The following is a 24013-nucleotide window of genomic DNA, read 5'->3' as shown; positions in this document are numbered from 1 at the left end:
TTCGAGTGCTCTAAGGCTGAGGGTAAAGGTGAATGTGTCTGTTATATTGTCCTCTCCCAAACACTTAGTACGGTTCTCTGCGTACAGTAAGTGCTCAAATATGATTGATTGACTGACTTAAATGCGTAAATGAGAAGTGTGGGTCTCCAGCTTCTCTCCAAATGAAATTTAGACTAGGACATCAATTCATTCTCTCAAAAGAAGTGTCTGTCCCCATCCCAGTCGATGGGCCGGAGCCAGGATTTCAATTAAACGTAAGAGGGCTATGGCGTAGGGCCAGGAGTCATAGGGAGAAAAGGGGTGGGAATTTATACACTGTAGTTTTTACACACAGGCTGAAAGTCATCCAGATCTCCAAAATGAACCATCTTTGTTCCAGCCTCTCCAGGGAAGGCTCTTGTGGTGTTCCTGTAGCAGGTGGTAGTAGCTTTATAAGGAAAGTGTCTGGAAAAAGGCAGGAAAAATATAGGTTGCCCACCCCCACCATCCTTCCCCCAACAAACTTTTCAATTTCAACAGAGAACAACTTCATTTCCAATAACATAGAAGCCCTTTTTCACTGGATTCACTATACTTTATTTTCCTAGGGAAAGAAGCTGCTATATTTCCCAGTTTTAGTCTTTAAAATCACAACTGGAACAAGGTGTTTGCAATGGTGAATAAGAGGATTTACAACTTTGGAATACGTGTAAAACCGAGGCATATTAGAAACTTGTATTGATCATTATTACCTGGCAATTTCACTCTGAGAAATCAAAGGGATTATTTTGGCTTGACCCCCAGCTTTAATTTAAAAACAAACACAGAGATCTACTTTGAACCAAATGCAACAGCTGGTTTAAACAAGGTTTTACCTTTAAGGATATTAGAAGGAGCCAAGGGATCTGCGTGACCTAGTGGAAAGAGCACAGGCTCGGGAATCAGATTACTTTGGTTCTGATTTCGGCTCTGCCACGTCTGCTGTGTGCCCTCGGGGAAGTTACTTCACTTCTCTGTGCCTCCATTAACTTGTCTGTAAAATGGGGACTGTGAACCCCTTTGGGACATGGATGGTGTCCATCCTGATTAGCCTGTATCAACCCCAGTGCTTAGTAGAGTGTCTGGCGCATGGTAAGTGCTTAAATACCATTTAAAAAAAAAACCCCAAGATGCAAATCATTTGTTTTCCTCCAGAGAAGTTCATAAAATAGGCTAAACGGGAAGCTTATAAAGGTAGAACCTTGATTAAGGCTTGTGTCAAGGTGTTTAAAAACCCAGTTTGAAAATTGATTTCCAGCTTCAAAGAAAACCGGCGGATGGCTTGGGGGTGAGGCAGTAGTCAAGTGCAGCCAAAAGGTTGAGATTAGTTCCCAAGAGGGGACCAAAAAAAGGGGGGATTATTTTGCCAGGAACCTTACTCTTTTGTGCTTTCTGCGGGAAGGAATTATAAGATAAAAAGTGCAAAGGAACTCATATTAAGTTACCAAACTTGCCCCGTAAGATGACTACAGGAATTCCACGAGGCATCAAATAATCAAACACTAAGCGGCAGGCTCGCAGAACCCAGGCTGCCGTTGCCGTTTTCTCCTCTGCAAATGCGTGCGCTCCACTGATCGGACGAGGTCCCTGCACCGGTGAAAGCTGCACGAGAGACTTCAAGTAAATATAAAAACTCTGTCCAAATTCTCCGAGACAGCGTCCGAGTGGAAGGTAACTGCGGCTGTGGGACGACGCAATGCCAAACGCTCCTTTGATGACGAGCAGGGCGTAGCTGGAATCACAGGTTTAAAAGGGTGATTTCAGAAACTCTCTTTCCTCCCCTGCTCTCTCTCCCCCGACTATTACTTTCAGCTCTAAGTACCGTCCTGTTAAATGCCTCGACTCTGGCTGCTCTGACCATTTCTGTTCCCTTCTGTCCCAGGCTAGGCCGTGTTGGCTTTAATTCTCAAATGCTTTAGTGGAGAGTTGGTCATTTTAGCCCAGTGCTCATTTCGAGTTGTAGGACTGAGCGTTGAACATCTGGATTGCCTTTTGCTAGTTGTTCCAAAGGGCAAGTGACTCTGGTTTTATGGGGACCGAGGGCCAGATTTTCCAGATTTCAGTGGACCACAGGGCTGAGAAATCACATTCAAAACTGCCAGTAACTTGGATAACATTCCCTTAGTAAAGGAGCTAGGCCAAGTAGGAGAAAATACTGACATAAAAGCCCAGACCCAAAGGATGGTTCGGAAGGGCTAAGCCTTACCGAGAGACCAGAAACCAAATTTATGGCCCCGGTGTGCCGACCAAGCAGTCCGGAGAGGCTGGTGGTGGGAGGATTTTATTTTCTTATTCACGTCCAGTGCGAATTTCCAGGCCTCACCCTTCTGTTACCGCTAAATAACACTAAAAAGGACAAGAATACTTGGGCTGTAGTTTTATTACCTCTGCAACAACATCTTATTTCACCCACTATTCTGAGTTCCAGACTCCTAGGTTGATCAATTTTTCTCATCTTAAAAATCAAAAGGCTACTTCCAGCAGATCTGTCCTGCTACCGCACTTACAGGAGGCCCGTCGTTTGTACGGAGTCCACGGTTCCTCCCGCGGCCGGGCCTTTTGTCTTCTCTTCCCCTCCGTCCTTTTAGCTTCAGGTTTCAAAGAGTTTGTTGAAGGCTGTCCCGATTTGGGCGATCATGTCGGTGGCGGTCATGGAGCGCCCGTGTTTCTGGAAGGCCTGGCTGTTACACTGCCTCGTCAGAGAGCAGGCTCCGAAGGCGGCCACCAGGAAAGGATTCTGACTGCAAGGAGGGAGAGAGAGGGCGTCAGGGGAAAGAGGCTCAACTCGGACGGCGGCAATCAAATATCCAGAAACCATCAAGTAAGAGCTAATGATAATTATAAGAATTATGGTATTGGTTGAGCGCTTACAGTATGCCATGCACTGTACTAAGCGCCGGGCCTCTGTCGTAATCCCCATTTTACAGATGGACAGGGAGGCACAGAGAAGTGAAGTGACTTGCCGGAGCGTCACACAGCAGGCGGAGCCAGAATTAGAACCCAGGTCCTTCCGACTCCCAGGCCCGGGCTCTTCCCACTAGGCCACGCTGCTTCAACCTGCATGTAGCAGACTGAATCCTTCCTGGCAGCCTTTCTAGCTAGCTAGGGCCCTAACCATCCTTCCCTCCTTATTTCTCGTCGCCCGAGCGGCAAATTGGCAGGCAGTGCCACCTTTTAAAAATCTACAAATGACTACGGACTGGGTCCAATATGATTGTCTGCTATCTACCCAAGATATGAATGAGTGCTTCATTCACTCAATCGTATTTATTGAGCACTTGCCGTGTGCAAAGCACTGTACTAAGCGCTTGGGAGAGTATAGCATAACAGACATTCCCTGCCCTTGAGCAGGTGCTTAAATACCATTAAAAAACTGCAAAGGAACCAGTGATACTCAAAGGAAAGGATAGGGCACCGTACCCGTTGGTTTTTTCCGGCCCGGCAAGGAAGGCCCAGTGGGCGAAGACGCCCAGAGAACCCGCCAGGAGGTCTCCTTGGCCCCCGCAACGCCGATTGCTCCCTTCGTGACTGCATACGAGGACTGAAATCAAAAACAGGCGTTACCGTCCACGTCATCCTCCACGGTCCCCTCCGCCCCGCCGGTCCCGGGGGAAGACCGATCCCACAAAAAACCCGGAGTCTCCTTCACTGTCGACTGCTGAGAGGTGGCGATCAAAGAGAGATGGTTCTATTGGTCGACTGCTTCAAAAGTCGAGGCTCCCTTCGAAGTCTTGAGAAGCTCTGGGGTTTTCCACCCCCACATTTCAGGGGTGGTAACTCAGCTTGGATGCTTCTAAGTACAGACAGGCCCTTCGGCAACACAACACATACACACCCGCAAACGCCCCCCCCACACACACTCCCACTCACCCACCAGTTCTCTCAATACCGCCAGAACTGGAGCGACCCCAACCCCAGATAACTGGTTCTAATTTGGAACTCTGGCCCCAGGATCGTTCTCAGCCTGAGACCCGTCTTGCCCTTGCGGTCCGAGGGGTCACCCCGGTATAACTCACTTCTTTTTGATCACTCTTTTGCCAGAATTTAATGCAGCTTTTAGATTTCCTTCTATTAAGAACTTGGCTTCAATCCCGGGGCGTTCAAAAGAGATCCAAATACGATAGAAGCTCATTCTACAAAAGACGCCAAACCACCACCCCGAAAACATGATTTGGGTCCCACACCCAGTCTCTTATTATTCCTTTCACTCAGGCGAGGAGAAAATGCATTATCCACTTTTCTCTATCGGGTATGCTCGTGTTGATTTTAGAGGTAAATTCAATACAAAGAACTTTTCCCTCTACAAGCAGTTTGCATTTGACACAAGTGACATTTCTGAAGATGAAAAGAGCCTTTCAAAAGGAACCTTTTTCAGAGAACATTTACTCTGGAATTTTTTTCCACAGCTATTGCACAAGTGCAGAGGACTGACAAGAGTTGGCTTCAACTCCTCAAACAATAATAAACCTTGGCTTTTTCATGGCACTTTGGTTCCTAATTCTTTGGGAATGTTTTTGTTTTCTTTAGCATTTTTCTTCACAAGCTGGATATTATATATTCCTTTTGTGTCAACTATTGGAAGGACAAAGCTTTCTTTGATGTTTCCCTACCTCTGTCTCACAATTTGGATTTAAGAAAAATGGGCTTTGATTCTTTTAACCGAAACAGAATTTGTCTAGGAGTCTGACTGTTTTAAGCTTTGGTCTCTTTCATACCCACCTGGAATTCTTCCCTAAGGAAAAAACCCCTTCCTTCAGAGAAAGCAGCAAGGCCTAATGGATAGGGAATGAGGCCTAGGAGTCAGAAGAATCTACGTTCTAAGCCAAGCGCTCACTTGTAAAATAGGGATTAGAACCCGTGACCTCCTGACTTGCAGGCCCAGGCTCTATCCACTACACCATGCTGAAAAGCAATGGTCTGTTCCTCTACCAAACTTCTGATGTGGGACTACAAACCAAACCTTTAAAGGTTAAGAGCTTAAAGGCTTGATTTATCTAGTCCCAGCTCCACCACGTCTGCTGTGGGACCCTGGGCCAGTCACTTCAACTTTTCTGAGCCTCATCTGTAAAATGGGGATGAAGACTGAGAGCCCCACGTAGGATAAGGACTATGTCCATCCTGATTACCTTGTATCTACCCCGGTGCCTGGCACATAGTAAGTGCTTAACAAATTCCATTATTATGATTATTACGACTACATCAAGAGCTCAATACCATTGATTGTGAAGCCAACCTAGGGACAACTAGGAAAGAGTGGGGCAGGAGACGTTGCTCTTTAAAAAGTAAAATACATCTCCTAATTTCTAATTAAGCCCAGCATTCCCAAAAAGTTGATGGCTGCAGGTCAGCGAACAAGGCACTGAGCCAGAGATTTGAAACGAACAAGAGCTCAATCTGTAGAATCCCATTAGATCCTATCGCTGGCTGGCCAGAATGGCAAAGAGCAAAGAGAAGGTTTGTTCGTGAGGCAAAGAGTCCCAACAGTCCGTCCGAATTAGTCCCCGGGTCTTTTTTAGATGGATTAACATCGACCATCTGCCCTACGGAATCATTCACAGCTCTCACCCTTCCTCCTTTGCAGTGACGTACGGCTGTAACTAGAAATTTACTCCTAGGAGAGTTTAGAAATCGATGAAGTATGTTTATCCAGTAACCATGTTACACGTTCCCCAAAGGAGATACCACCGGCAGCCTCACTTACCCTTTTGACCATCTGAAAGAAGATCTCTCTCTCCTTTCTGGACAATTGTCAGGTTTCCAAAGGCTCGGCTGAGTCTTAACACGCATCCGTGGTGATCGTCACCGTCTACGGGATCTTTAACCTGTGATTCGAGAAGGGAAAGGGAGTTTCGACCTTGACCACTGTGGGCGGCAAATGTGTCTACCAACTCTGTTGCACTGGTCTCACCCAAGGGCTTAGTCCAGTGCTCTCCGTACGGTAATTGCTCAATAAATATTACGACTGTTGGGCTGAGCAACAGAGTTAGTAGTAAAAATAAAACCGACTCTAAATGGAAAGGGGGGTGGGGGACATTTAAAGGTGCCTGATGGGACTGGGGGGTTGTGCACTGGGGGGACAGGAAGAAGGAGAGGGGAAGAAGAAGAGGAGGGGGAGGAAAGGGAGGGAGAGGAAGAAGGATGAGGAGGAAAGGGGAGGAGGAGGGGAAGAGGAGGAAACAGGAGGAGGTGGAGAGAGGAAGGGAGCAGGAGGAGGAAAGGGGAGGGGAGAAGGAAAGGAAGGGGAGGAGGAGAAGGGGAGAAGCAAAGCATTTCACTACGAGGAGGTGACCCTCTACTGACCGCAAAGCCCAGTGTAGATGAGGGAAAGGAAGACGCACCTAATACCACAATCATTATTATTACTATTTTATTATCATTAACAACTCACCACGCTTTCATAAAGTCTGCTAAACTCCATAAAGTTTGGCGTCAAGATTGCTCTCTGATAGCCCTGGATGAGGGATGGGTGTTGAGTAACGAGCCACAATCCATCCTGCAACAAAATATAAGGGCAGTAAGTGACACGATCCACTCATCGGAATGTTCATGGCTCAGCGAAGAAATGAGAGGAAACGTAATACTCACTGCATCGATGACGATAGGAATACCCTTGGCCTTTGCCTTTTCTATGATGCCCTATGAAAAAAGGCAGATTAGATGAAGAAACTAAAAAAATGCCGATTTGCAAAGAACCTGAAAGAAAATCTGGAATCACCAGACAAAGTAAGAGTGCTGAACAATGAATGTAGCTGGGGAGCCCCCCTTCTCAAAAAGGGAGCAATCGTGAGATAAATACTTGCATAAAACAGAGTCCACCTGACACCTTACACCTTAAAACTACTTGATACTGAAAAATACTCCATTATTTCATTGTGGAGAATAGAATATACTTTACATACAATGTATGTATATGTGTGGGGAGTGGAGGGGTGTGGGGAGTGGAGGGATGTGAGGGGGAGGACGATGGACAGAGCAAAGATTCTACAGTTTCAACCAATATGACATGCTTCTAAGAATACAGTCACAGCAAAAGCAGTTGAGGACCACTTTCCCCCTTGAGATTTCCTCCAGAGACAACCACCTTAACTCAAAAGAAATGGCATTTTAAAAATGAACAGGCTTGGCCTCGATTAGTCCCCAGTTTCTCACACATCAAAAACCTTCCCATAATAGTACAGTCCTGGCAGATTTAGTTTCACTGCCCTCAACCCATAAGGACCTCAAAAATGCTCTACTTGTAAGACATCAGGAAGGGGGAGAGAGGGAATGACTTAGAATATAGGTTACCTTGGCATTCCCTAGTAGAACATCATCTCTCCCTAAACCAGGTCCTATGACAATGGCGTGCAACCTCGGTAACCATTTTTCCACTTCATGAACAGCATCGGGGCTGTCACTAAATAGAGAAAACAAGCACAAGTGGATTTACTGACAATACTCGATCACAATGAAGGTCAGGCCCAGAAGTTACTCGTACTTCTGCAAGGAACCTGGTTTGCTTTCACTTGTAAAAATGTCATCTGATGAACTATTAAAATTCATACTTGTAAACACGAACCACGTGATCGTAGGAATTAGTCTAACGAAAGGGATGATGGCTTTATATAGTCTTCATCCTCATCTATGTCTCCCCCTCTAGACTCTAAGTGTGTTGTGGGCAGGAACGTGCCCGTGATACGTTATATTGCACTCTCCCAAGTGCTTAGTACAGTGCTCTAGGCACTGTAAGTATTCAACGAATACTATTGGTTGATTCTTCCTTTCATAACGGCTTTTGTTTTTCTTATGGAAATTATTTTCCCCAAGAACACAACCGAATGAAAACCAATGTACTTATTTGAATATTTTAGTCAGTTTCTGAGTGCCCAAAAATTACAAAAAAATTCTGGCTAAAATGACAAAATATTCTGCAGGAATTGTGTATATCATTTGGGAAATATCTGTAGGAATTATGTATGTCATTTTGGAAATACAGCATTTGAGTAAAATTTCCAAATCATACACATGCTATTAATAGTCAGTAAAATAAACGAATACTTTTTCCCTTGCTGCTGCACTTTCCGGACTGATTATTTAGAAGCTGAAATTGAATCACTTTATATATTTTCCTTGGTTTAAATCGTAGAATATTTTAAAGATAGGTGAAATGAAATTGAACCAAATATCTAATCCCTTATTTCAAAAAAGAGAGAGCTCCGGCACAGACAGTGGTACCCACAGAAACCAAATGTTACACCTGAGAAAATATCCCGAATTGAAGAAGTACCATTCCAGCTCTAATTTGTAAAAATCCAATTACAAGCATGACAAAAAACAGAAAAGTTGCTTAATTTGAATACTATTTTGAGATGATAATACAGAAAGGTCTTTTACAACCCATGTTACAGAACACTACTGTTAAATTATGACATTCATTTCTTCATTCAATTGTATTTACTGGGCCCTTACTGTGTGCACAGCACTGTTCTAAGCGCTTGGAAAGTACAATTTGGCAACAAATATTCTTCCCCTAATGCCCTCTTTCCGGATACAATGGGAAGTGGGGTCAGAAGATACAATTTTGCTCATGAACAGGGCACTGATCAAGGCAAGAGTTTTCTATACCATCAGGAACACAAGGCCCTCATTCTAGAATGGAGCGATTCATTCATTCAATCTTATTTACTCAGCGCTTACTGTGTGCAGAGCACTCTACTGAGCGCTTGCAAGAGTACGATATACCAATAAATAGGCACTTGGATCCCTATGCTTTGGACATTTGGTATTCACCCCACAGCACCTATATACATATCTGTAAATTATTTATGTTAATATTGACTCCTCCAGACTGCAGCTCATTGTGGGCAGGGAATGTGTCTCCCTACTCTGTTGTATCGTACTCTCCTGAGCGCTTAGGACAGGGCTCTGCACATAATAAATGCTCAATAAATACCACAGACTGACTGAAGAGAGAGGAACGAGTAGTGCGCCTATACCCGGATCTCCAGTTCCTAGCTCCGGGGCACGGACAACCTAGAGAGGAGGTTATAGCTTGCAAGAAGTTGAAAGGAAAGAAATAAGAAAACAAAAACAATTTATAAGGCCCAGCCAAATATTTTATGTATAAAGGTAGCCAGAATCCTTAATGCCAGTAAGTTCATGAATCAGGAAGTAGCATTTATTTTCTCTGTGACTTTAGATGAGGGACTCTGAAAGATCTCAGTGAACTGTTTTACAAGGAATAAACACATTTTAGGAATGTAAACTCACAGTGAATATAAGAATGACGGCACTGGTCAGGGTGGTATTGGAATTCCTGGAATCTGAGCCTAAATAAATAAATAAACAAAAATCACAATATCATGCGGTCTGGAAATTGTGTTGTGGTAAAAATAAAGTGCTTGGGAGAGTACAATACAACAGACTGGGCAGACGTGTTCCTGGCTCACAACGATCCTACAGTCTAGAGGGGAGAAAAGACATTAATTCCAGCTATAATTTGCTAGGTTCTTGTACTATAAATTGTATTTCCACCCATTCTGCTGTGACAAAGAGGGTGGCAGATGTTCAATGCAGTTATCAGATTTTTTAAAAGCCCCAAAACTTCACAGGTCTCTACAGTACTTAATCTTCCAAGTTACCAGAAGTCTCTGATCTATAGATGAAAGAGTCCCACTTTTGTTGTGCCAACACTTCTGGTAATTATATGACTATACATTCACTTTTGGGCCAGGGAGCACTTTCAGTGCCACGGGGCTTAGGAAGCAAGCACGGATTTGGCAGGGAGCCATGGAGCCCCCCCAAGATTCACAGGCCTGCACACAATTCAGAACCTCCCCCCCGCCACACGATTAGGCCAAATGGTTGCACTGAAGTGAATGAGGACGGAACCTTTTCAACTTAAAAACCGTGCGTCGTTGAAGTGAATGAGGACGGAACCTTTTCAACTTAAAAACCGTGCGTCGTTGCAAGAAAATCCTTACAGGATGGGATGGACGATCAGCTCCGGGCTGTAAGACTTAATCACAGTTGCTGCATCTTTGCTGCAGAAGACATGAGATAAATCTGCCCCCTAAGAAACAAATTGGCAGAGACGGCTGTCAATGTTGGGGGCCCGACCAATAAGCAGAACTAGAACTGTCCTACCAGCTGCTATTTAACTGCTCAGAATTGCCATTATCTGAAATCAACCCATGGTATTTATTGAGTGCTTACGACATATAGAGCACTGAACTATGTGCTTGGGAGAGTATGATTCAATGGATTTTGCAGACCCGTTTGCGGCCCATAACGTCCAGAGGACGTTACAGTCTAGATCTGCATTGTGTGACAGGTGTAGGCGGGTATGGAAATACACATTTTCAATACAGTGGGAATAGAGCTATAATCTATGTGTACAGGGAACATGTCTACCAAGAAGCAGCAGTGTGGCCTAGTGGGCAGAGCAAGGGCCTGGGGGTCAGAAGGATCTAGGTTCTAATCCTGGCCCGGCTACTTGTCTGCTGTGTGACCTTGGGCAAACCACTTCACTTCTCTGGGCCCCAGTTACCTCATCTGTAAAATGCGGATTAAAGCTGTGATTGCCCATGTGATTGGCTTACATCTATGCCAGCCATCGGTACAGTGCCTGGCATGTAATAAGTGCTTAACAAATACCATAAAGAAAAAAGAGAGAAAGGAGTGGTAAAGTCTTCCCTTCCCCCCCACCTCTGCCTATAAATCCATCCAGAAATGAGAAGTGTGTGAGAAGCCAATTTTCCACTTAGAACCGTAGGAGTGGAGAGAGAGCCGTCGAGGGCTGGATGACCACAGCAGCTGAGGGGCTCACTGGAGGCCCTCTGAAGGAAATCTGGATTTTTTTTCCCATCCACCTGGTATAAATCGTTACCTATCACAGGCACCTAAGCAAGACTATTTTTCAGACCGGCTAAAGCTGCCGTAAATGACTACTTTGTCCCTAGGAGTTTTTTCTAGTTCGTGCCCAGCAAATTGGAAGCTTGCAATGACTCAGGTACAGACAAGCTACCATCAGTTTAATTAAGAGCTCGACTAAAATATAGGGTTTGAAAATAACAGGAAAGAGGCTTAAGTCTATGGAATCCTAATCGTGAAAACAGAAGCGCCTACCGTTGTATCGGACTTGTTTTCATCATCAACCTAAAATAATGTACAGCTAGACAACAGACCCGACAGCTAGACAATCGGTAGGAGATTTAAACGAACATACCGCTTTAAGAGCCGAAATTGCTGCGAAGTACGGTGCCCCCGTATACCTAAAAGCAAAACGGTCTAGATCAGAAAAGTTTTAAGTGACTAGACAAGTATCAAAAGCCAGTTTAGCAGTAAAGTTACACAAATCAGGGCTGGATTCACTTTGTCGCTAAGCAAAAAAAAAAATTACAACTTTCCACAATGATCTTTGCAAAAACTGTCAACACTTCAAAGCTGAAAGAATGTGTGCACACATTCTTTTGCTAGGTGAAATTGAGTTTATTATGCAATGACAAAATCTCTTCCTGCTTGACTACAAGTGAGATTAATTTTAAAAGATTACATGGAATTTTCACTCCCGATCTCCAAGTATCTATGAGGTTAATTTAGGATTCATTTTCCTAAGTCATTAAATTATAGGGCTATATTCGTTAGCCCTCTGCAAGGCTCAGAAATTCATGTAAGATTCCTGCTCAAAAAGACTTCAGACCAAAGTAGAAATCAGATTCATGCTATATTGAAGTGGCTCCTTTCGGGCAGGGAACGAATCTACCAAATCTGTTGTATTGTCTTCCAAGTGCTTAGTACAGTGCTCTGCACAAAGTAAGCACTCAATAAATATGACTGACTGATCCTAAGATTCATCCACCACTCCCATAGGGGACCCCATACTTTAAAAAAAGGACATTATTTTAGTTGGCACGCTTAACATTTTTAACTTACTCTTGGCATCCTCCAACTATGCCTATCCTTCCATCTTGACCTTTATGTTTTTTGGTAGTCAGAGGAGGAATGACATTTCTCACCAATTGAAAAATATTCTCCATATCCTTTACGGAATGTGTTTTATGAAGTGAAAATGATCTCTCTATAACTGAAAGATAAGGAAAGGTAATTATGATTTCAGAAAGTTACTGATTTCAGTACAGACAGTTCAGAACTTTGAAAAACATTGCTAGATATCATAACTGAAGAAAATGACCAACTTGAAGAACTTTGATTACGTTATCTGGTATCCTTCAACACCACAGATGCTGTTTCACTTATTTCTTGATTTACTCTGAACAGGTTATAGTTTTAAATTTTACAGAAAAATCTCTGGATCACTAAAGTCATACCGTTACTCATTTGGATGCTACTTTTTAAAAATACAAAAGGAACGTACTTTCTAAGGGGCATTTAAAAATGAGGTGATCAGTTCCAGACAAACTTCCTGTATACATTTTTATTTCTATTCAAAATAAGTCAGCTGCAATGGGAAAATAGGAAAGTTGTACAATGTTCATAGATGGAGCAAAGGCACTAGCTAAATACATTCAGTCAAATCAAAAAAATTCTTAAAGTCTAGACATTTTCTCTACATAAAATGTCAAAGTTTGCTTTGATGAACTCAACTGCTAAATCAATGGAAAATGTGCTCAAAACCTTACACTGGGAAACAATGGCATGATGTAATTTCATGCTTGTCGTTTAAGGTTCTTCTGAATGTCATCGAACTTACTAAAATTAAGGTGTAGAAAAAAGTAATAGGGAATCCTCAAATATTTTGCTGCCCACCTTATTCATCTACATAAATTCTGGTACTCAGCAATCAAAGCCCCATATTAATGCACTGACATAACCATTTCTCCTCAAAACAAGCTACTATTAACAAACTACACAGTAATAAACCTTCAGAGGGAAGGAAAGTGTGCTCAAGCATAGAGCAGGCTAATCTCTTGAGCCATAAAACGTCCAATTTAATTAACAATTTCCTCACAATAGGACACAGTAAAAACCCCACCCCACTGCCAGAAACACTACAGTGTGATCCAGATTTAACAAAGCACATCTTTTATTTCTGAGAACGGGGACTAAATCTTTCACTGCCCCACACCTCCTTCAGCCTCTCTATCTACCCCACCCCTAGCTCCCAAATTATTACCCCTTTTCTTTCCAGTATTACTCCTCTAAGAAATATGCACTTCCTCATGAATTTTCTCTCTCACCCTGTTGTGAAAAGTTGTTTCCATGGCGCTTACAAATCAGATGAGATATGAAAGGGGAAATTAAGTGACAGAGTAATTTAATTCTACTAGCGGTGTACTGAATGTTAGTGGAAAAAAGTCAGCTTTAAACCATAAAAACCATGACAGGTATTCAAACCCGGATTCACAGAAACTCTAACATGTCACCAATCTAGCAATAAAAACTCATTATCCTTAATTCCCCATCCTAAAAACAAGTATTTTTTCCTTATCTAATAACTTCACAGTCATGCTATCAGTAATTTAAAATAACTTATTTAAAACGATTGAGGAAATTATGGCTCTCTTCTAATGGGCTGAAAGTAATCAAATTTCCAAAACCGCAGCAAGTGCTTTTTGGAAAAAGGAACCATTTACGATTTTACAGTATGTAAATTAAAATGAAAAGCAGATATTACCTATGGCACGCACATACCCATCAACAAAACCAGACTTTAATATGTTTGAATTTTAAAAATAAATTAGGCTGACTTTCTAAGTACTCCGACATTGCACATATTCTTTTGTAGTGGTTTTGTACACTCTTCTAGTGATGAATACCATTAACACCATTATTCATCTTGATATCACATTGTAAGTGTACGGTGCAGGTGGTGAACCGTAGTGTAGGCAATATAGCGCAGAATTCATGAGCTATCTTGTCGGGAAAGACATGGGCTAAAGATTTCACCCCAAAAAATAAATCAATAATCAAATGAGGTCTCCAGCCACCACCCCTAGGTGAAAAAAAAGTACGTATTTCATTCTAAAAAAGACCTCTCCGAAAAGCAGCCACCTTTCTTTCAGAGAAGCAGCGTGGCTCAGTGGAAAGAGCACGGGCTTTGGAGTCAGAGGTCATGGGTTCGAATCCCTGCTAGGCCACTTGTCAGCTGTGTGACTTTGGGCAAGTCACTTAACTTCTCGGTGCCTCAGTTACCTCATCTGTAAAATGGGGATTAAGATTGTGAGCCCCACGTGGGACAACCTGATTCCCCTGTGTCTACCCCAGCGCTTAGAACAGTGCTCGGCACATAGTAAGCGCTTAACAAATACCAACATTATTATTATTATTATTATTATTTCTTTTCTAGTTCGACACGCTTTTCCTCTTTAAGAGCATTTTAAGAATGTAAATGAGTAGTTTAAAATGTTTTCAGATTAGCAAATGCAAATCTAGAGTTTCCCTAAGTTTTCAGTGAGATTTACTCAACTCTTCTTCACCATTTGAAGCTAGGCAAGACCCTATATCCAGCAAATGTTAACACCTGACATGTTTCAGCATGTTCTATAGCAATCAGGTCTAATAGGCCACCAAGCCAGAACTTGTAAAGAAGCATACGGATGGCCACAAATGTCAGAATAAAATATTTAAAATAAAGTGTCAGCTGCAGAACACCAAGAACATGAAGCAAAATCTCTTGGAGAACATAAATATCTACATTGGGCATGTTCGGTTATTTGTAAAACTCCTGGCAAGTTTTTCCAGAGGGGTTTTTTTTTTTTTTTTTTTTTTTTTACCAAGAATGCTTTTCTCTTGGCCCAGGTCTTAATTGCAGGGTCTTATGTACAGTAGTTTTTCTAGGAAAAATAAATCCAGCGATAAGCTACACAGATCCAAGTGAAGAGATGAAGGGAGCCGGGGAAAAGAGGGTTTAATCGGGGAAGGCCTCTTAGAGGAGATGTGACCTTACGACTGAAAGAGCAAATGGAAGAGCTGAATGGCCATGATTCTGAGGAAGGTTATTTGTTATGCGCTTACTGTGAGCCAAGCACTGTTCTAAGCTCTGGGGTAGATAAAAATTAATCAGACTGGACACAGTCCCTGTCCCACATGGGGCTCAGTCTTAATTCCCATTTTACAGATGAGGTAACTGAAGCAGAGAGAAGTTAAGTGACTTGCCCAAGGTCAGCCAGCGGACAAGTGGCAGGGCCGGGATTAGAACCCAGGTCCTTCTGACTCCCAAACCCAGGCTCTATCCATTATGCCATGCTGCTTCCCATTGACTTAACACTTTTTTAAAAGGTGCTTCTGATTCACCTTTTTTAGGTTTCACGATATTGTGGCTTGTTACCAACCCAGACCACAATGTTTTGCTTTTGTTAAATCAAAAAAAAAAAAAGGTAACAATAGGTTTTCTAGTCATGAACACATGACCTTTCCACTCATGCCCCAGATCAGAAAGATTCTCACAAACAGATTACTTTGATGGAGCCTTTTATGACCCTCACTGTAGTCAGGCATGAAATAATGCTTTTTCTGATGTGGGCAAAGCTTAGGACTTAATAAATGAAAGTTTTGTGAATAAAATTCAAATGTTATTTAATGGAAAGCAGCACTAGAAAGTTTTAAAGGTAACACCACATTCGTTCTCTTGTATTCATTGAGTGCTTACTGTGTGCAGAGCACTGTACTAAGCGCTTGGGAGAGTACAATACAACAATAGACACATTCCCTGCCCACAGTGGACTTACTGCAAATATCTATCTTTTTTGCACTCACTAAAAAAAGTAACGCTATCAAAAATTACTCTCAGCTAGGCTACAAAAAATGTACTTAGTGGAGAAAGTGCTGCCGCCATAGAATTAAAATTAATTTTATCATCATACGCTCGGTGATTTGCTCGCTGAAGGGAACTAGGTGGTCCGTTCTGTGACCCCTGAGAGACGGTTGAAGAAAGTCCAATGAACATCTGCCCCAAGATTTACAACATCTGAAATTCCCGGGCAGGCTCCTCTTCCCGTCGCTTGTCCTCGATTTTCAGCCTCAGTTCTTCCAATTCATAAAACGTCTGTTCGGCGTTCATACTCTGTTGTAGAAACTTCATCATTTTTTCCAGCGTTAAATTGGTGTGGCATTTTTTCGATCTCTTCGGCGGAGGGACCGGCGGTGTATAGCGGTTGCAGCGTCGATTTACTTAACATCTAAAAAACAAGGACAGTATTTTTTTCACTTATTAAAAAAATTCCAAGGGTGTCAGACAATTACACTTTATCCTAAGGCTGTTTTTTTTTTTAAAAAAATTAAGATAAATATTTTTGGCAAATGGCACAAAAAAAAAAAAAAGAGAGAGCGATGCAGTATACCAACTGGAGTCCGGGCCTAAGTCAATGAGTTCAAGTGCAAAGAACCAAGGACCTGGGTTCTAATCCCCTCTCTGCCACTTGCCTGCTGGGTGATCAAGTCACTTAACATCTCTGAGCCTTCCTTTTCTCACCTGTAAAAGGGGGGCTAAGTACCTGTTTACCCTCCCGATCTGATTACACCTATCAACCCCAGTATTTAGTATAGTACATAGTAAGCACTTAAATACCACACTTATTATTGACCAGCTGATAGCTGAATTCAGGGAAAAAAAACTTCATGGTTTTCCGTTATATTGAAATATTGCATTAAATGGTAAACTTCAAGATCATTTTTTTGATCTTCTAAAAAGTTTGGTCTGCAAAGTGGCAAAACCAATTTATGTTCTAACAAAAGTTCACATTACATTCAACCAAATGTCCTGGCACTGAGGGCCAAAAAAAAAAAGAGGAGAAAAGCCCAAGATTGATTGACACCCCTGTCTTATTTTAAAATTTGTTGACAACCCTAATTGAGGTTCAGTAAATGAAATAAATGGTCCAAAGGTTTTTTGGGTTTTTTTTGTGGGGGGATGTCAAATCATCATTTGGGCCTATGTATTGACTTACAAATGTATCAATCAACTGTATTTATTTAAGCGCTTACTAGGTGCAAAACAGTGCACTAAGTTCTTGGGAAAGTAAAATAGAATTAGCAGAGACATTCCCTGCCCATAATGAGTTTACAAAACTTACTGCTTAAAAGAGTCTAGTTCTACCTGCCTTGGAGCAGCCAACTGGGTGGATCTGAAATACTGAAATACAATCTTTTCTACCTGGGGTTTTGCCCTAATGTCAACTGGGCCAGAATCGGAGATAGAAGAGTTTATTTACCAGAAACAAATGTTAAGCCAGAGAGTGTCACGCTGTTTGCATACATGATTGAGATTTCCAGATGGACCCCAAGGGTGTATCATTTCTAAAACATTAATCTCCTGACTCTTTGGACTAGTAGGGAAAAGGAACAAGGAGACGTCAGAACCAAGGAATAAATGCAGAAATAGAAGCTGAAATGTTCGTTATTAACAAGTGTCCTTCCACATCAACGGGGCCGAACTGTGGGGTCCCAGTGAGGAGCCGTGTGGCTTAGTGGTTAGAGCCCGGGCCTGGGAGTCCAAAGCCCCGGGTTCTAATCCCAGCTCTACCACTTGTCTGCTGTGTGTAACCTTGGGCAAGTCACCTGATTTCTCTGTGCCTCGGTTCCCTCATCAATAAAACAGGGGATTAGGACCGTGAGGCCCCTGTGGGACATGGACTGTGTTCACCCTGCTCAAATCCATCCATCAATGGTATTTACTGAATGCTTACCGTGTGTTTAGTACAGTGTTCTGCACCCAGTAACCACTCAATAAATCCCACTAACTGCAGAGCACTGGGCTAAGCGCTTGAGAGGGTACAATCCGACAGCATTGGCAGATAATAATTAAAAACAATCACGGTATTTGTTAAGAGCTTATTATGTACCGGACACTGTTCTAAGCGCTGGGGTGGACACAAGGTGATGAGGTTGTCCCGTGTGGGGCTCACCAGTTTTAATCTCCATTTTACAGATGAGGTAACTGAGGCACAGAGAAGTTAATAGGGCACACAACAGGCAAGTGGCGGAACCGGGATGAGAACCCACGTCCTCCAACTTCCTTGTCTGCCCTGTAACCTTGGGCAAGTCGCTTCACTTCTTTACGCCTCAGTTCCCTCATCTGCAAAATGGGATTGAGACCCATGTGAGATAAGGGCCAACTGGATTTGCTTGTATCCTCCCCAGCGCTTAGTGGAATGCCTGACATATACTGAGCGCTTAACAAATATCAGAATTATAATAATAATAATGTTGGTATTTGTTAAGCGCTTACTATGTGCAGAGCACTGTTCTAAGCTCTGGGGTAATCAGGGTAATCAGGTTGTCCCACGTGAGGCTCACACAATCCCCATTTTACAGATGAGGGAACTGAGGCCCAGAGAAGTGAAGTGACTTGCCCACAGTCACCCAGCTGACAAGTGGCAGAGCCGGGAGTCGAACTCATGACCGCTGACTCTGAAGCCCAGGCTCTTTCCACTGAGCCACGCCGCTTCCCAGGAGCCCTCCTCCCACTCCCGAGAGCCCCTCCTCTCAGTCCCCCGGGGCTCACCATCGCCCGGTGGGCTGGCGCTGGCGACGGGGCGGTAAGGGGGGTGGTCCCTCCGCTTTGCCGGGATGCCCGGCCAACGGGAAGTCCTGTCCGGAGTCGTCGTCCTCCTTGTCCTCGTGGTGGTGGCACGTGGCAGCTCGGCGGTCTGCTCGGCGGTGGCGTCGTCGTCCCGGAGGCCGTCCCGGAGGAGGCAAGGGTGTCCGGCGGCCTCCAAGGACCCGGTCCACCCCGTGGTAGAACCTGCAGTCCCGGCCGCTCCGGGGACGCCGGCCCCTGACCCTTGACCCCTGACCCCGGCCTGGCGCTTCAGGCCCTCGATGGTTCATAGAGCCGCTGTGGAAGGTGCAGTCCGGCGCCGCCTCGCCCCGATGGCCAGCGGCGCTCGGGGGTCCGGGTCCCCGGGGGGGGCTGAGGACCACCGCCCCCGATCGCCACGCTGACTCTCCCGGATGCTCATTACAGCGCCCCGCACTCGCTAAGTGCTCAATAAATGCCATTTTGAATGAACGATTGATGACGAAGAACCCATCGTGGGGAAGAGTTGAAAGGGGGCGACGGCTCCGTGTCCCCTCCGCGGGAAAACCCTGCGGGAGACGTTCATTCATTTATTCATTCAATCGTCTTGATTGAGCGCTTACTGTGTGCAGAGCACTGGACTAAGCGCTTGGAAAGTACAACCCGGCAATGGAGAGAGACCTTCCCTGCCCACAGCGGGCTCACAGTCTAGACAGACATCGAAGCAGCGTGGCTCAGTGGCAAGAGCCCGGGCTTAGGAGTCAGAGGTCGTGGGTTCTAATCCCGGCCCCGCCACCTGTCAGCTGGGTGACTCTGGGCAAGTCACTTCACTTCTCGGGGGCCTCGGTTCCCTCATCTGTAAAATGGGGGTGAAGACTGTGAGCCTCCCGTGGGACCACCTCCCGCTACCCCAGCGCTAAGAACGGTGCTCAATACATTAATTCATTCAATAGTATTTATTGAGCACTTACTATGTGCAGAGCACTGTACTGCATACAATTTGGCACCAGATAGAGACCATCCCTGCCCCATGACGGGCTCACAGTCTACAGGGGGGAGGCAGACGGCAGAGCAAAACTGAACAAAACAAATCATCAAGATAAACAGGATCAAGGGGATGGACACCTCATTAACAAAATAAATAGGGTAATAAATAATATATACAGATGAGCACAGTGCTGACGGGAGGGGACGAGAAAGGGAAGGGGGGAGGTCAGTCTGGGAAGGCCTCCTGGAGGAGGTGAGCTCTCAGCAGGGCTTTGAAGAGGGGAAGAATGTTAGTTCAACTAGCAATAATCGCCCCTTGGATCATCCTCCACGGGCTACGAAACTGCCACTGTGCAACGTTTACAGACTAGGCGCTTAATACCAACATTATTAACAACATTACAAATACCTCATCTGTAAAATGGGGATTAATAATAATAATAATAATGTTGGTATTTGTTAAGCGCTTACTATGTGCCGAGCACTGTTCTAAGCGCTGGGGTAGACATAGGGGAATCAGGTTGTCCCACGTGGGGCAACTGTGGGGATTAACTGTGAGCCTCACGTGGGACAACCTGATGACCCTGTATTTCCCCCGGCGCTTAGAACAGTGCTCTGCACATAGTAAGCACTTAACAAATACCAACATTATTATTATTACAAGTAAGGAAGCACCTACCGAAATTAATGGAATTATAGACGTAGGGGGGAGGGGAGAAGGCCCTGTCCTTACCCCCTGCTACCAGTGCCAGCGCTTAGAACAGTGCTTGGCACATAGTAAGCGCTTAACAAATACTAACATTATTATTACTACAAGGAGGCATCCACCGAAATAAATGGAATTATGGGGGGTGGGGAGGCCCTGTCCCTACCCCCTACTACCAGTGCTAGTGTTTAGAACAGTGCTCGGCACATAGTAAGCGCTTAAATACCAACATTATTATTATTATTATAAGTAAGGAGGCACCCACCGAAATAAATGGAATTACAGAGGTGGGAGGGAGGGGAGAAGGCCCTGTCCCTACCCCCTACTACCAGTACCAGTGCTTAGAACAGTGCTTGGCACATAGTAAGCGCTTAATAAATACCAACATTATTATCATTATTATTATTATTACAAGTAAGGAGGCACCCACCAAAATAAATGGAATTATAGAGGTGGGAGGGAGGGGAGAAGGCCCTGTCCCTACCCCCTACTACCAGTGCCAGTGCGTAGAACAGTGCTTGGCACATAGTAAGCGCTTAATAAATACCAACATTATTATCATTATTATTACAAGTAAGGAGGCACCCACCGAAATAAATGGAATTACAGAGGTGGGAGGGAGGGGAGAAGGCCCTGTCCCTACCCCCTACTACCAGTACCAGTGCTTAGAACAGTGCTTGGCACATAGTAAGCGCTTAATAAATACCAACATTATTATCATTATTATTATTATTACAAGTAAGGAGGCACCCACCGAAATAAATGGAATTATAGAGGTGGGAGGGAGGGGAGAAGGCCCTGTCCCTACCCCCTACTACCAGTGCCAGTGCGTAGAACAGTGCTTGGCACATAGTAAGCGCTTAACAAATACCAACATTCTTCTTCTTATTACAAGTAAGGAGGCACCCACCGAAATAAATGGAATTACAGAGGTGGGAGGGAGGGGAGAAGGCCCTGTCCCTACCCCCTACTACCAGTGCTAGTGCTTAGAACAGTGCTCGGCACATAGTAAGTGCTTACATACCAACATTATTATTATTATAAGGAGGCACCCACCCAAAAACAATGGAATTATAGAGGTGGGAAGCGGGGAGAAGGCCCTGTCCCTACCCCCTGCTACCAGTACCAGTGCTTAGAACAGTGCTTGGCACATAGTAAGCGCTTAATAAATACCAACATTATTATCATTATTATTATTATTACAAGTAAGGAGGCACCCACCGAAATAAATGGAATTATAGAGGTGGGAGGGAGGGGAGAAGGCCCTGTCCCTACCCCCTACTACCAGTGCCAGTGCGTAGAACAGTGCTTGGCACATAGTAAGTGCTTACATACCAGCATTATTATTATTATTATAAGGAGGCACCCACCCAAAAAAATGGAATTATAGAGGTGGGAAGGGGGGAGAAGGCCCTGTCCCTACCCCCTACTACCAGTGCCAGTGCGTAGAACAGTGCTTGGCACATAGTAAGCGCTTAACAAATACCAACATTCTTCTTCTTATTACAAGTAAGGAGGCACCCACCGAAATAAATGGAATTACAGAGGTGGGAGGGAGGGGAGAAGGCCCTGTCCCTACCCCCTACTACCAGTGCTAGTGCTTAGAACAGTGCTCGGCACATAGTAAGTGCTTACATACCAACATTATTATTATTATAAGGAGGCACCCACCCAAAAACAATGGAATTATAGAGGTGGGAAGGAGGGAGAAGGCCCTGTCCCTACCCCCTGCTACCAGTACCAGTGCTTAGAACAGTGCTTGGCACATAGTAAGCGCTTAATAAATACCAACATTATTATCATTATTATTATTATTACAAGTAAGGAGGCACCCACCGAAATAAATGGAATTATAGAGGTGGGAGGGAGGGGAGAAGGCCCTGTCCCTACCCCCTACTACCAGTGCTAGCGCTTAGAACAGTGCTTGGCACATAGTAAGCACTTAATACCAACATTATTATTATTATTATTAGAAGGCACCCACCGAAATAAATGGAATTATAGAGGTGGGGGAGAGGAAGACCCCGTCCCTACCCCCTTGCTACCAGTGCCAGCGCTTAGAACAGTGCTTGGCACAGAGTAGGCGCTTAACAAATACTATCATGATCATCCCCAGGTCCCCAACGGCTCACCCCGACGGGGCGTACGCGCATGCGCGTCCCCCCCCCCCGCACTGTTGGGCGCGCGCCCCCAATTGGCCCTCACCCGCGCATGCGCGCGCCCCCCACTGGGCGCGCGCCCCCTAGTTGGCCCTCGCCCACGCATGCGCGCGGACCCCACTGGGCGCGCGCCCCCTAGTTGGCCCTCGCCCACGCATGCGCGCGCACACACCCTCTGGTTGGCCCTCGCCCACGCATGCGCGCAGACCCTACGGGGGGCACGCACCCCCCCCTCACGTGCGGACCCCCACCGGCGCGCGCGCCCTCTAGTTGGCCCTCGCCTACGCATGCGCGCGGACCCCAAGCGGACCTCGCCCTCTCAGGAGGAGGAGCGTGGCCTCAGCGGCAAGAGGCCGGGCTCGGGGGGTGGTCAGAGGTCGTGGGTTCTCATCCCCCCCCCCTCCGCCCCTCGCCTGCTGGGGGACCTTGGACAGGTCACTACACCGCTCTGGGCCTCAGGGACCTTCCCTGGGAAATGGGGATGAAGCCGAGGAGGCCCGCGTGGGAGCCACCTGAGGATCCTGCACCTACACCCAAGCCAGGCACGGAGTAAGCGCCTCACAAGTACCATCATTATTAGGATTATGATGCGCGGGCCCTAGAGGGCGCTCTCCTCACGCGCGCGGACCCTAATAGGCACGCGCCACCCGCGCGCGAACCCTATTGGACGCACGCCTCCCTCACGCGCACGCGCCCCCCCACGCGCGCGAACTCTATTGGACGCGCGGACCCTATTGCGCACGCGCCCCCCTCCCGCGCGCGCGCAGACCCTATTGCGCACGCGCCCCCCCTCGCGCGCGGACCCTATTGGGCAGACGCCCGCACATGCGCGGATACTCTCGGGCTCTCGCGCACCCCCCACCCCCCCGCGCGCGCCCCTCAGGCTTGGCTTCCTTCCCCGAACCCCCGGCAGGAGGGGGGCGATGCCCAGTAGACCTCTCCTGAGCCCCCCGGGGCTACCTTGGCTCCGCTGCAGCCAGCAGGCCAGGAGCGCGGCCGACAGCCCGGCGACGATCCCGGCGGCGGCCCGGGCCATGGAGGGGCCGGCCCTTACCTAGCCCGCAGCGCCGGGGGCCGAAGCCGACTGTCGCTCCGAGACAACCGAAGCGGACGGCGCCGATCATCGGGGCGCTTCTTCCGGGGCCGCCGCCCCCGCAGGTAACGCGCTCCGAGCCCCCTCCCCGGGGCGCCGGCCGGGTCCGCCTCTCGCAGTCGTAGCCAATCAGCGCCGCCGGTCGGGCTCGCCTCCCGCAGCCGTAGCCAATCAGCGCTGTCGGCTGGGCTCGCCTCCCGCAGCCGTAGCCAATCAGCGCCGCCGGCCCGGCTCGCCTCCAGCAGCCAATCAGCGCCGTAGGCCGGGCCCGCGTCCATCAGCCGCAGCCAATCAGCGCTGCCGGCCGGGCTCGCCTCTGGCGGCCAATCAGTGTTGTCGGCCGGGCCCGCCACCCGCAGCCAATTAGCGCTGCCGGCCGCCTTATCCAGCAGCCAATCAGCGCTGCCGGCCGCGCTCGCCTGTCGGAGGCGCAGCCAATCACCGTCGCCGCCCCGCCCCCGCTTGGCAGTCCTTGCCCCGAAGTGCCCAACGGGGGAGGTGGCATCTCTCCCATGCCCATTCATTCATTCATTCATTCATTCATTCATTCATTCATTCATTCGTATTTATTGAGCGCTTACTGTGTGCAGAGC

The 24013-nt window shown here is 46.1% G+C and overlaps 1 protein-coding gene across 6 annotated transcripts; it reads right to left on the bottom strand.

The window, feature by feature from the left end:
* Nucleotides 1-552: 552 nt before the first annotated feature.
* Nucleotides 553-23510, bottom strand: NAXD (NAD(P)HX dehydratase). Of its 6 annotated transcripts, XM_029048050.2 has the most exons (12): nt 23382-23456; nt 18461-19044; nt 15822-16136; nt 11932-12082; nt 11225-11270; nt 9981-10069; nt 7306-7414; nt 6604-6654; nt 6407-6511; nt 5720-5840; nt 3439-3559; nt 2381-2759 (listed from the first exon to the last, which is right to left on the bottom strand). In XM_029048050.2, exons 4-12 carry the CDS (start codon nt 12033-12035, stop codon nt 2609-2611), a joined length of 897 nt encoding a protein of 298 aa, XP_028903883.1. In that variant the 5' UTR covers nt 12036-12082; nt 15822-16136; nt 18461-19044; nt 23382-23456; the 3' UTR covers nt 2381-2608. The 6 variants fall into 6 exon arrangements, 5 of the variants coding, with proteins under 5 accessions (XP_028903883.1, XP_028903884.1, XP_003430881.1 ...); XR_486203.3 differs by lacking the exons at nt 15822-16136; nt 18461-19044 and adding an exon at nt 553-1750 and having other exon boundaries at nt 2526-2759; nt 23288-23465; XM_029048051.2 differs by lacking the exon at nt 18461-19044.
* Between the last annotated feature and the right edge of the window lie 503 nt (nt 23511-24013).

This window comes from Ornithorhynchus anatinus, chromosome 20 (genome assembly GCF_004115215.2).
Source record: "Ornithorhynchus anatinus isolate Pmale09 chromosome 20, mOrnAna1.pri.v4, whole genome shotgun sequence".
NCBI classification, from domain to species: Eukaryota; Metazoa; Chordata; class Mammalia; order Monotremata; family Ornithorhynchidae; genus Ornithorhynchus; species Ornithorhynchus anatinus.
The sequence above is the reverse complement of the archived record's forward strand: the minus strand, read 5'-3'. Positions and strand labels throughout refer to the sequence as shown.